This window comes from Alexandromys fortis, unplaced genomic scaffold (genome assembly GCF_014885135.2).
Source record: "Alexandromys fortis isolate MF-2015 unplaced genomic scaffold, M_Fortis_MF-2015_v1.1 scaffold_132, whole genome shotgun sequence".
Taxonomy (NCBI): domain Eukaryota; kingdom Metazoa; phylum Chordata; class Mammalia; order Rodentia; family Cricetidae; genus Alexandromys; species Alexandromys fortis.
Genome location: NW_026068055.1, coordinates 4,942,789 through 4,957,500, shown reverse-complemented (window position 1 = coordinate 4,957,500; position 14,712 = coordinate 4,942,789). Strand labels below are relative to the sequence as shown.

At 32.1% G+C, this 14,712-nt stretch overlaps 1 protein-coding gene across 1 annotated transcript in view; it reads right to left on the bottom strand.

The window, feature by feature from the left end:
- The window catches only part of Rasa1 (RAS p21 protein activator 1), a 77,675-nt gene that overhangs the window by 26,093 nt on the left and 36,870 nt on the right, over positions 1–14,712 (bottom strand). The window contains exons 2-8 of the mRNA XM_050119838.1: positions 12,613–12,765; positions 11,432–11,571; positions 10,492–10,558; positions 7,974–8,091; positions 5,800–5,831; positions 3,370–3,422; positions 633–783 (exon numbers count right to left, since the gene is read on the bottom strand). Coding sequence (XP_049975795.1) covers positions 633–783; positions 3,370–3,422; positions 5,800–5,831; positions 7,974–8,091; positions 10,492–10,558; positions 11,432–11,571; positions 12,613–12,765 — 714 coding nt within the window. The remainder of the gene's footprint in view (positions 1–632; positions 784–3,369; positions 3,423–5,799; positions 5,832–7,973; positions 8,092–10,491; positions 10,559–11,431; positions 11,572–12,612; positions 12,766–14,712) is intronic.

Genomic DNA, 14,712 nt, shown 5'->3' with positions numbered 1-14,712 from the left:
CATATGAAGAACTAACAAAAACTGTATTTATTTAGTAAATGATAAACTAAGAACTTATGTCATCAAATCACTTTATATATTTGCTTTTGCTCAGAATGTCATTAAGTCATAATACATGAATAGTTAGATGAAAATACAAATCAAAAGAAAAAGAAAAAAATAACATAATTTTGCTTGTATAGTCTTATTAAAGTAGGCAAGTGTTTCATCCATCCTTTTCTTTTCCAGAATATTGCCGCTCTGCATCTTACAGTTCCTCTATTATTTACTTTGCTAAGTAAGCAACTAAAATTTACTATGAGTTTTAAGACAAAGTTTTCTCACAAGTTGAGAGGTACAAACTAATCACAACACACAAAAAGTATCAACTTCAGAGAATAATCCAAATACATAATGACATTTGTAAAACCCAGATGACTCCTAGGAATTACCTACAATTAGCCTATATATAAATATTTGATTAAGCAACAAGGTATTTGGGAGTTGACAAGTTAATAATATTCATGTTTGACACTTGTTAAACCATTCTCAGATAAGACTACAGCTATTATATTGGAAACTGAGAAAATTTTATATTTTGAAATCAATTATTTTTACATCTAAAAGATAATTTAAACTGTTTCATAATTTACCTGTTATAATATCGGCCTCCCATCATAAACTGGTTATTAGGTGTTGGACAAATTTTAAATCGCTGAATATTTTCATTGGTCCGAAAATACAGGGAATAATCACCAGGAGTATTATCTGAAGGCCTCACAAGAAAGCTGCAGACCTGGCCAACTGTAAAAATTAAGTTGTTAGCTTTATACTCTATCAAATAAAAAGAAAGTAAATTATGTAATCTAATTAGAAAGTATATTCAAAGTCATAGCCACATGTAAATTTTATCATAAAACTTTAAGACAGTGTTTCCTATTTTCAGTTTATGACTTACAACCACTCACATTGTTCCTGGTGTAGCTTGACTAGTCTTCTTTCTTAAACATCTCTAACAGTAACGTCTAGAGTAAGGTCTATGTCTTTCCTTCTTAGAAAGAAGGATCGGACAGTTAGTCACAGTAACTAAAACTGTTACATCATATAATCTCGAGATCTTTAAATTTAAATGTTAAGCTAATTTTGACTAATAGTCTATACTTTCTCTGGATCTCCAGTAGATGACTAAAAAGCAAAACTGTGATATAAGTAAGTGCTTAAGTATCTGAGTAATTATCATAGTCAATAAACACATCTCATTTTTCTCACTAGGTGTCATCCTGAAAAGGTGTGCACACAAAGGACCATCTTCAATTAGCAATGATTCCTAATACTGTAATGTTTCCTTTGTGGTTAAGAACTGGTTAACAAAGATGGATGGTGATGCCTCAAGCCTTTAGTCTCAGCACTGGGGAGGCAGGAGCAAGAGGATCTCTGTGAGTTTGAGGCCAGCCTGGTCTACAGAGTGAGTTCCACGACAGGGTCCAAAATAACACAGAGAAACCCTGCCTCGAAAAAAACCCAAAAAACTGGTTAACAGAAAGATTAGAAATTGACTCTTCTAAGAAAGCATAACTAACACAATATCTATCACATGTAATTCTGGTAGAAATGAGTGATAACTTTAACCATCTAGCTTACGTTCCTGTTAACAAGTAATTTGGTTGGTATTCAATACAAAGAAGTAAAATGTAAACCTTCTTATAGTGAATTTTCAGAGTAAATAATAAAAATCTGTAGAAAGTGTGCAATTTAATATATAAAGAAAACTCTTAGTTCACAGTGCTGATACTCTCTGCTTCTTCAATGTAAGATGGGAATCAAATGTAAATTTATACATGAATGCACTTGTGTAGTTTCAGGAAAATGGCCACTCTTTCAAAAACAGTATATAAATAAACAAAAATACAAACTAATGTGGGAAATATTTTAGATTCTTTCCATGTTTACACACCTAAAAAACTAAAGGATGCTTTAAAGTACCTGGTGACTCAATATCTTAAGTATTAACTACACCAACAACTCACTAAAATGAATAGCTCTGTTCTACCCAGAAGGCTGATGACAGCATCCTGGTTTAACCTTATCTCTATCTCTAGCATTGGCATCTTTTAAACTCTTTTCTGAACCTCTCAGTGCAGGTTAATACATTAACATTAAGCACTTCAAAAATTACCTCATTTAATCACTGATTTAAACAATGACATCTTAAAACAAATAAGATCATACATTTAACAATTAGAATTTATTTACTATAATTACTTATTTCAGGGTACCCTATAAAGTACAGAAACTACCAATTTTTCAAGAACCACAACACCTAAAATACATACAATACATTGGTTTTGTCCCCAATCTTTTTCAGACATAGTTTACCAATAAATTAAGCTAGCAATAAGCAGATAATAATAAAGACCAAAGTAATACAGCTGTTTCTTTAAAACATTGGTTCTTACCCTTCCTAATGCTACAACCTTTAAATCTAGTTCCTCAGGTTTTGGTGACCCACCCCAACTATAAAATTAGTTTCATTCCTACTTAACTGTAATGTTGCTAACGTTATCAATTATAATGTAAATGTTTTTGATGACAGAGATTTGTCAAAGTGGTTACAAACCATAGATTGAGAACTGCTGCTTTAAGTAATAAACCCTTAATGTAAATTTGCATTTTCCTGTAACAATCATAGAAATTAGGAGTACATTTTAAATATTGTTAAATTATGTAATTCCACCATGCACACAAATATACAAGAATGTACAGTGGTGCACATCTTTAATCCCAGCACACAGGAGGCAAAAGAGGGCAGATCTCTATGAGTGTGAAGCCAACCTGGTCTACAAAGTGAGTTCCAGGACAACCAGAAATACACAGAGAAACCCTGACTTGGGGGGGGTGGGTAAGTACATTATAAATGAATGGGGAAAAAAACGATAACATGGTATTCCTCTATTGATACACTGCATGTTATATGATATTTGTAAACTAGAAGTCATATGATCAATAAAAAAAGATGACAAAAATTTGTATTTGTAAATATGAAATATTTTCTGAATATATTTCTTATCATTAAAAAGTATGTTGTGTATCCTAAGTACATTATATGTAAGATATACCTGAGATACACACACAAAAATAGAGTCATAAGCTGTAACACATGGAGAAGGAAACAGGACAGGGGCTAAGGAAAAAGAAAATATACTTCACAAGAGTTATTATACATGTACATTTTAATTTAAAACAAAATCAGAAAAACACCAGCTTCCCAGCATTGGGAAGAAATTATAATATACATAAGCATAAATCAAATGCTAAAGGAAAGCATAGTACATGAGAAAAGGTTTTTTCAATTTTATATTCTATAAATGACATTAATGAATACAAAAGTACCTGTCATTAATAAATTATAAGCTTCTTGTTTGGAAATCTTCCCATGGAACCATCTTAAAAGAAGAACAAATTTGACATGTAAATTAAAAGTTCATGTGCTGCTGCTTTCATATACTCAAAAGTAAGCAAAATTTTTGTAATTCACATTGACATGAAATAAATGCAATGGAAATAATCAAATTTTCATCCATTACATTTCTATTGTATTTTGGAAACTTACTGTGCTTTACTTCAGCAAAGTAAAAAAGACTAGGAACTGTCAAGTATAACTACAATTTCCATATTACTTATGCTATTTTAAAAATCTAGTGGTATCTGTTGCATGCTTATATCAGAGCTCCATTTTTACTCTGATGGCTTGTAGGGGACAGGAGAGATGATTTAAGGAAGAAACAAATTATTTTATCATGTTTCTCTCAAAATTAGTTTCTTTTAACATAAGATATCACCCAATAAAATTAAAATGCTAACAAAGGAAGGAACAAGTACATACCAAGAAACAGAACTAAAACTATTTTTAAATCTGAGCCTATCACTCTAGACTGCTAAAGTATTTTATAATCTTCATTTTGGATGTAAGCATTCAGAAATTATTATAAACTATAATAGCTGAAATATGGCTTGCCTTTTTATAAAATGACATGTTAAAAAAATTACTTGAGGATCAGGAATGGTGGCACACGCCTTTAATCCCAGCACTTGGGAGGCAAAGCCAAGCAGATCACTATAAATTGAGGCCAGTATGGTCTACACAGCAAGATCCAGGCTAGCCAGGATCACACCACTTGAGTCCTTGTTTCAAAAATAAACCAAATTACTTAAAAGCCAAACTTCTAAAGCTTTCCTCTTGTTTCCATTAAATCCCATTTTCCTCACACTGGTAATCTCAGGTCTCTTCTCCACCTCTCTGATGCCTCTAAAGATCTATGAGTTAAGTTTCGGTTGTAAAGTACACATACTACTACAAGACATAAAACGTAAGTGTTCTAAGATGCAATGCTACAGGCTTAAAGTTCTTTCATTCTGCTTCAGATTAATCATTCCATTATTTGGGAAAGTTAAAATACAAATTAATTTCAAGGAAATGAAAATTAAAATTTAAGAAATTATTCCAACAATATAATTTACTAATCCAAATTTCTTGATGCTCTCAGAGCAAACATGAATAATGAAGAGGAAATAAACAGTACAGTCCAAAATGATTTAAAATGTATGAGGCTATATACTGCATTTAAGTAAAGGCTAAACTACCATTTTCTACACATGCTAGATTTGAATTCTATATTCTAGGAGAGTCAGCTAGGTGTCATCCAAGACCAGCCATATACTTTTCTACCCAGTAAAGAACAAAACTCGGAAGAGTGATAAAAAACAAACAAAAAAAAAAATCAGTAGTTAAGTTTTAAAGATATAATATTCTGAACTTTAAGAAAAATAGCCTTGGGGCAAAGGGGTAATGGGTAATATTATTTCCTGGAGTTATTCTTGTATAAAACTGTGTAATCCAATTACATGATTTTACTCAAGATAAAAAGTCCTTACTTTTAAGAGGTCCAGAACCTGGTGGGAAAAATCAGTGTAGTAAGTACAGTGTGTGCTGGGGAGTTTGGAGAGGAACAGAGAAAGGACCTGCTTTGCTTTTCTGACCCCTGGGGTTTTATTATTCATTTTACATTTAGTATATGTAAGGAACAACATGAAGATTCACTGAACTTAAATTTGCTAAGTTAGATAAATACACAAGCAACTGAAGGGTAATCTTCTCTTAAATATAACATATATTCTATTAAGAAAAAAAGGTAATGAAAGAACTACATGTTCTATTCGGTTTAATATATTTCCTCTTCTAATGGCTAGGGAACAAGAAAATAAAATGTCTGAGGCAAGCTTTAAATTCCATCTATAAATGTTGACAGTTTGATTAAGAATAAAACGGAGTGAAAAGATAATAGACGAATACTCCATTGAAATAATAAGAATAAAATGAATACAACTGAAAGCTAAGATTTTAAAAGGAATTCTGTACATATAAAAGCAGCCTGAAAAACTTATTTTAAAAAACCTTTCTGGGTTATACTAAAATTGTCAGAAATTCTCTCACATGTGCATAATAAAATCTGAGTTTCAAAGTTTATTAATGATTTGGCCACAAAAATAAATACTATCATTAGTAAGAAAATGAAGAGAAATAGGAGCTGTGCTTACTGATAAGGCTTTTAGTTTAGCTTGGGGATACAAGATTTGTATACAGGTCTAGGCCACTGCATGCCTTTTTGTTAAGGATCTAATACTAAGATCCTTAAGAAATATATCAGTTCTCTAACCATAATTTAAAGAAAATCAGTCTACAATTCATCAAGTATTTTTGACTATTTTTCTAATTTACAGTCTAACATTACTTTTTTCTTTCAATAATTAATATAAACTCACATTTTGCCTTCATGTGGATCTTCTTCCCGGCCCTAAAGAGAAGAAAGAGATTAAAACAGCATTTTTTTTTTTTCGGTTTTTCGAGACAGGGTTTCTCTGTGGTTTTTGGAGCCTGTCCTGGCACTAGCTCTTGTAGACCAGGCTGGCCTTGAACTCACAGTGATCCACCAGCCTCTGCCTTCCAAATACTGGAATTAAAGGCGTGTGCCATCACCACCCAGCAAAACAGCATAATTTTTAATTTCAGAAAATTAAATCCTAATCTAATCTCATTAAAATTCCTAAGAATCCAATCTTCAAAACTATCTCCACAATACTTTTCCTAGCTGTGTTAGGAGAAAAGACGTTTCTGTTCAAGAACTCACCCTATAGTTGTCTGTTCTCCCTGTTGCTGTCAGTTTAAATCAGACCCTTGCTTCTTTTTAATAAGTGATTTAAGTAGCCCAACTACAGTACACTACTGCTCTGCCCATTCCAACCTCTCTGAATTCACTAGTGTCAACTATAGATGTACACTTAAGAATAAACAATCCAAATGAACAAACAATTTTAAAGCCAACCCTTTTCTAGCCTGCCTCCTGTCTACAGATTCCCCATGTTATAACCAGCGCCCTTAACCATCGGCCTCAAAAATGTGTTTCTGGCCTTATACTACCCACCTTCTTTCTAGGTGTCTCTGCCATGACCAATCTTAACTACTCATTTGCTAAACTATTTCACCTCTCTACTATAGTTTGTGCTCTGTTCTTATTGTTGCCATCAGAATGTCCTTTTAATTCATTGTTACCTACCTGCTGGGGAAAAAAAAAAAAAAACAAGGCATTAAGGAAAACTACCTCAAATGCTACCTCCTTACAGTTTAACACTTTGACCCTAAAATGTGAGCACTTTCTCTTCTCTGGAATACAAAATACATACTCTCTTTCTGCCATCTTTTAAACCTTATCTTTTTCTAGTCTGTACTCCAGGTTTTAAAGCTATTCTAATATTAATATTATTCATTCCAAAAATAGTGACTACCTTATTAAAGTCTAAGCTATTCTCTCTACCACCACCACCACCCAAACATGGTCTAAGTTCATAGTTCTCACTGAATATATAAAGAACTGTCATCATAGCAGCTTACACTGACCTTTCAATAAACTGATAATGAAAGGGAATAAAGGAGAAACAAATATTAGCAGGGACTTCTCTTAATTAGGTCCTCACTAAGTATTTAGTCAGACTAAAATCAATCAATGAATACTTACTATAGAAACTACAAAATGAATATTATAATTGCCCTCTCTCAAAAAGTGGTCTATATAAGGAATATAGAACCAATGAGTACTGCGAGAACAAAGGGAGAAATAATTTGGCCTAAAAAAAAAAAGTATCTAGACACAAAATCTCTGCCAAAGGGGGAGAAAGAGAGACAGAGACAGACACACAGACAGAGAAAGCGGGGAAGAAGTTGCCAGTTAGTAATAAATAAGTTTCAGAAGGCAACCTAAGATAACAGACCAAAAGTGTAAAATACAGGGACCACTATAGGCATGGAGACACTACATTCATCTCCTCAAACTTTACAGATGCCAGAGAATCATTCAGGGCAACAGGGACAGAGCAGTGAATTAGAACAACACTAACAAGAAAAAGATGTCTTTTTTTGGAGCATAGAATCTAGAAGTGAGACTCAAAAATGTGCTGATCTCCATCTAATTTATATTATGTACTAAGATGAATAATAACATGATAGCAAAGAAAAGAGGTAGAATATACAAACTGTAGGACTTTGGGATTACTTATATATAATTTAAATATTCCTAGATTATTAAAAATTATAAACACATTTGAAAAATTATTCCAAACATACAACACTTAAAATTCCTCTATGATTCAAATATACCCAATGAAGAACAGGTATACAAAAAAATACCAAAACAAGTACAAGTGATAACTGAGTTCACAAGCAGAGAAATACTTCCTGCAAAGGCAGCTATATATTACAACATATTAATATATTGTCTATTTCCTTGTACATAAATATCATTTATGTCTTAAAATTTCCTTATGCTTATGAATTAAAGTTTTTCACAAGAAATTTGTTCCTATCTAATAATTCAGAAAATGGACCAATTCCAAACTTTTATTAAGGATATACGATTTGAAATTTAGGAAAACATGAAACTCACCACCTCTTCTACTAGGTCTTCAACAATAAGGCCTTGTTCATCTGTTCTTAGATTTGTAACCCACATCCATCCATCTTCTAATTCATTGTGAACAATGAACATATCTCCTTTTAAGAAACTAAAATAGGAAATGACATTAAAATGTTAAAAATGGACATTGAAGTAGTCCTAAACTACCACACAGGATATTACAACAATGAAAAAAAAAAAAAACCTTATAAAACCTAAAGTTCTGTGCTGTTTCTGACATTTTTAGTGAAACTGAAGACAGTTAATAATCTGAATCCTAATTTCATTGTAGGTTCAAAAAGGGTGTCAATTTGCTGAATTACATTAAAATCAGAGTTCCTCTTTCTACTTTGCTGGATTAGAGTAAAATTAAAATTCCTCTAATAGTAAACAATTATATATGTATTGGAAATAGTTCCAAGAAAAATGAATTTTCAGTTTAAGTTTCAAGTTATTCTTTCATATGTATATGTAATAAAAAGCAACATATGTATGAGAAATGCAGAAAATTTCCTTTAGATAATCTCACTTAATTTTACTATGTAGATACTAATATTAATTAGCATCTATAATCACATCTAATAAATTTGGTTCAAATGCCTACTGTGCAATGAGTACGGCTTTCTTTGTCTAAACATGGTACCCAGATATGTATTAGAAACCATCTATGCTTTTTCTCAAACTATGTATTTCAGACTAGATGGATGCAAACAGCTTAGTGTTCCTCTTTACTACTGGATGTTGTTAAGCTCTAGACCATCAGGGTCGTCAGCTGCTGACCGATGTACATCATCAATATAAAACAAAACCATCAGGAATTCTTTGCAATTTTTCTTCCAGGCTCAAAAAAAAGTCTCTAAACATTCTTCTGGTGTGGGATGCTGCCATTGGCAATATGTCTATAAGGCATCTTCAAATAGTCTTCTGTAATTTTCTCTTTTGGCCTTAATACTCATAAACCTTAGTTTTATTAAATGAATCCTTCTCTCATATACTTGAAATCTTTGTTTTCTCTAAATGATCACAACCATTATTGTTTCTCAAATTTCAGAAAACAAAGCTTGTACAAAACAGAACTTATACACATGACTCTGTATTTAAAAAGCCACAGAATAGTATCATCTTGTTCTCCTTAATAGTGCCCAATATTTTCCAAGATAAATGGCAGCAGATTTTATCACTTAACCAAATCAATAAAGCCTTTCTAGAACCACTTTCCCAGCTACTGAAATAACACATGTACCATTACACCTATATGAAGTATTTTCTCTTTTCATTTACTATAAGAAATACTAGAGAGGCATACAGTGAAAGGTAAAAACAGAATAGAATAAGCATTTTGCTTCCGCATCCAGAACATCAAACGAAGCTATTTTTGTTAGCCAGGACACTAAGCACTTTAGTGCTGTTCTCTGTTCTGTCCTCAGATTGGGACTTACACTGACTAAAATGGTCTCCTCCGGCCTCTAGATTTAATACAATTACAGCATTAGTCTCCTGAATCTGCCTCCAAATCTTGAAGTAAATCTTCTCTGGAGAAGCCCAAATAACATGGGCTCGCTGTATGAGTCTCAGATCAACAGTCAGAAAGAGTATACTTTGAGAACTGCTACCTTAGATGATCAGACTGAAATGTTACAAATTTTCTAAAACTGTTATTTCAATACTTCTTACCTTTACTAAATGACTTTCTTTCTTGTAGTTGCTTTTATTCATTTCTCACATTAATTCACAAATAAGTGTGTCAATAAGAATTAAATGAGAAGTCATTATATTGACAACTATATAAAAATGGAACCTTTGAGATTCAAACTACTAAATCTGTTTTCTAGTAATAATTTCATAAGTCTTTGTTTTCTAATAATAATTTCCAAAAATTTTAGTGCCACAAAAAAACTTATTTTGTTATCCTATTATTTCAAAGAGACACTATATAGTCTATATATATTATTCAACTATTCAGAAGCAGCCAAACATTTTATAGTTAAGAAAAAATGTTTCTATAGAATGAATCTATAGCTTCTAGTGAAGAATAATTTGATTATCAAGCCTTATAATTACTTTATAATCAAATTATATGCAAATCCTAACAAAAACTATGATTCTCTATGGTTATATAATAGTCTTGAAATTTAAGAATATTCACCCATTATGCAAAATTCAACAATTATATTCAGTATCATTTATAGCTGAGGCATAAATGTTACAGGTGATAAAATACAGGAAATAAATAAATGAACCACACACAAATTGTGAAAGAACTCTACTTTCTCAGAAAACTTTATTAAAAAAAAAGCTGTTATTTCCTGTGTCATTTTCACTGTGGCCATCCTGATTTATATCTTCAGTCTGAATAGACAAGATATCCCATGGGAACACAACAGATCCAGCACTAAAGGCAACTTTATATAGCTATCATATTTCCTCAAATTCAAAACCTTTGCTTGTTTGAGAGCAATAAATCTTCATTGTCTAGCTCTTTCAAATGCTTATACATAAGATAAAATACCTTATTTCATCAGTCTCTGGTACTTTTGTATAGGGTAGAATGGCTCGAACACGTCTTCTATCTTCTACTGGCTGGAAACCATTGAAAACAGTAATACTTAGGAGCTAGGGAGATGGTTCATGCCCCTATCCCTAGGTCTGAAAACCCAAACTGGATCCACATAAACCCACATAAAAATTACTACAGGTGACAGGTGTGGCAACTGTCTGTAATCCCAGCATTTAGGAAGCAAACTATCAAGTCAAACTTTCCAAATTGAAAAGCTCTGGCTACATCCAGAGACTTTGCTTAATTAATTAATCAAGTAGAGAACAATCAAGGCAAACACCTGATGTCAACTTCTAGTCACCAGTCGTGAGTATTCACATACAACCCCGACAAAGATACACACAAGTCTCTATACAGTCACACACCTATATATATATTCACATACACAATCAAAAGATAGTATCTGTATCCAAGTCAAAAAAAGATACATTCACACAAACCTTAAAGCCAACTGAATATTATAAACTCCATAGAATCATTTAAATTAATCTTTACTAAGCTTCTATAAAGAACCTAAAAATGTTTGCTACTCTTGCTAGTTATTTTTACTGAAATTAGTGTGAAAGTACAACAGAGTTGGGTTTTTTTTTTTTTTCAGATAATCTGAACAATCATTAAATAAGCTACACAGAATACAGAAATTAATCTTCCTTTTACAATGTAAGACATTTTAACTTCCCTAGCAATTACGGTAAGCTATAAATGCAAAGAATTATCTTAAAAATCTAGTTACTTTAATACAAAATTATTTTAATAAGGAAACTAATTTTTATTCTAGCATTATAACCAGAATTAAGGCACATAAAATTATAAAAGTCTTAAGAAATTTAATCAGATCAAAATTCATCTGATTTTGTAAAATAAAAGTTATGGTATTTCATTCATGTTTTACTTGCCTCTGGTGGTGCAACTGGATAGAGTAATTTTTCTCCTTTAAGTAAACAAGAAACATGACTGTAATAACCTATTAGGTCTGAGAGTGAAGAAAAACGCCTTCCACCAATGTAGTAATCTCCACACATAGCAATAATCCTAGTTAGTAAAAGAAAAAAGAAACATAGTTTGAAAAGTATCCTAAAAACCAGTCTTTTTTATTCTTTTTTGAGTGAAAATTAAACACAGGTTCTCTACCATGGTGCTATGTCCCTCCAACACCTACACTCATTTTTTTTTTCTTTTTTTGTTTTTTCGAGACAGGGATTCTCTGTGTAACAGTTCTGGTTGTCCTGGAACTCACTTGTAGACAAGGATGGCCTCAAACTTAACACAATTATGAGATCTGCCTGCCTCTGCATCCCAAGTGCTGGGATTAAAGTCTAGCTTCTATGTTTAATTTTTAGAACCAAGTTTCATAAAGACAATTTTATCAACTTCATGTTCTTTTCCATTAATATACATTCTTGTACTTCAAAAACCACTTCTTCGTATCATCATTGGCAACTAAGTTTCAATTATGTAACTGAATCAAATACTTGAAAATTTACTACCTTCAGATCTGTCTCCTCACTTTCTATATTTAAGACTCAGCTATTTTATAAAAATTACTCTGGCTAGAAGTAGCTTACAAATCTCATGAAATTCATGTAGAATAAAAAATGCTACGTAAAAATTATGATCAAATATGAAATTATATATGTAAATGTTTATAGAGATGACACCTTACTTGAAAACATACATACCTGTTTAACTCACAAAAGTTACATGTACAGAATTTAAGACAGTGAAACTAAAAAGAACTAATCCTATAAATGTTTCCTGTTACTCTACAGTCCCAGTCTTTATTTCTTTCATTTTAGCTTTCATCTTTTTCAAAATGTATCTGTAATAATACATTCCTCAAATCTGAGGAATATATTTAAAAACTGGCATTGTAAAGATTACTATTACTATCTTTAAACAAAAAGTTTCAACATCTCAAAAATATTTACTCTAAATCACTGATTAAATAACTTAATTGAAATCAAGTTAATTATACCATCATTCACTTTTGTAAAAGTGGATATATTTATAAACATGTCAGATTAAATACCTAAGTGCCATATTAAATACCTTAAAGTCAGGACAGAGACTTACCTAAAATGGTTGACGACATTTGTCTGGCTAAGAAATGATAGTACAAAGGACCCCGGCCTCCGATCACTCTCTCTTATAAGGTAGCTTCCAGATTTTCCTGCCTGCCTGAGGCGTTCTTCTGCTATGGTTCTATCGAGTTTTCCATGATACCACCTAGGGTGAAAACAAATAATTAAATAAAACTAGCCACCATAAAACTTCTGTGCAGACTGAAAGACATAATACTATAGGTATTAAACCCTCGCATGCAACATTTGTTTAATGTTAAACATTTGTTTAGTCTGAACAATTCAATTTTAACTCCACTTTTCACCTCCTCTCAACTTCGCTAAGAACACTGTTTCTCAAGGTTTTCTACTTTCTTCCAATACTAAACTCTGTTATCTCACTGATGAACATCTTCTTTCCTTCAATCCCCTTGCTCCAGATTTACCTATATTTGCTCAAAATAGAAACATTTATAGTATCAAACCCTTTCCTGGAACAAAGCAATTAAGTTGAGTAATTAGAAATAATTTACAACAACTCTATATATAAAAAAATCCACTGATATAACAAAGTACTTAGAATCTCGTAGAAAATAGTATTTTACCTAGTTTTAGTTTTACTACCCTGACAGGAAAACAGGAAACTGATCAGTGCCCTGGATTTTAAGATAGCCAAATATTTAAGCTCAACTCTTCTTACAGAGAATATAAGTATTTTTTGGTGTGCCAATTCAATGGCCAGGGAATCCTTTGTTACCTGAATTACATGGTTCTGTAGCTGATCATACTACTTCAAAGATTTTCTGTAACTTTCAAAATGCCATCCAAACTGTCTTACACAACACTTGTCTCTTCTAAAGTTAGTTATGTTAGACTGGTATGAACTTATTATTTGCTAAAATTATAAACCCCCTAAAACAAATGAAGTACAGACAATTCAAAGGACAGTGTGAAGGGCTGCAATATTTCTCTTAGCCAAACTAGAATGTTTGTTGTATCACAGATATTATTTAACACACATTCTTTCACATAGAAACTCATCATCCTGCTTCTGCTTATCAAAATACCAGTCTGGGTCGAGATCTTGTCAAAAGTATACTTCTTTAAAACCCTTTATACATCTACAGCTGCAAACATTATGTTCTCCTTCTAAACTATACTACATATGGACATTAGTCGAAATTGACCTACTTCTACTTCATTTTTAAAAGTCTCAAAAGGAAAAGCTTTGTCTCACAGAGAAAGTTTTAACCAGACAGGGTGCTTCGTGCAGCCTCCGTTTTCATGTAATCTCAGTATTTTGGGAATAGAAGGAGATCAGGAATTCAAAATTTTCAGTACCACAAAAAAAAAGATAAATTTATTAACTATAAATATAAATCAAGAAAAGAGAAAATACAAACATAACTATAAAATAGAAGCATAAAAATCAAAACATTTCAAAATAAATAATGATGTTTACAAAATTAAGAGCTAAATGAGATTAGCAGGAAATTAAGCATTTTATACGAGGCAGATAAACTTGAAAACAGAATTTGCTTGCTAAACAACAAAATAGAATTAAAAAATACAGCAAAGGACAAATAATAGGGGCTGGAGAGATGCTCAGATGTTAAGAACACTGGCTATTCTTCTGGAGGTTCTGAGTTCAATTCCCAACAAACACATAGTGGCTCACAACCATCCATAATGAGATTTGGTGTCCTCTTCTGGCCTGCAGGCATATATGCAAGCAGAACACTGTATACATAGTAAATAAACAAATCTTTAAAAAAATGAAAGATAGAACATAATTTGCATATATGCTTTGATAACACTTGATTGTGATGTCATCCAGAGTTTTGGGCATTTAGATACGTGGTCCTGATTGGTGGCACAGTGTACGAAGTTTAGGGAGGTGTGGCCTTGTTGAAGGAGGTGTGTTACTGGAGGCTGCTTTGCTCTCACTACTCTGAGAAGCTCACAAGAACCACTAAAAGACCAGGATTATCATACTGCATACGATAACAACATCCATATATATTAGAAATGCATCTTTCTACAAGTGACTACAGGCAGTTACCTAATACTGACTATATGCTGAATCAACCACAGCCCATTAAAAATAGCCAAA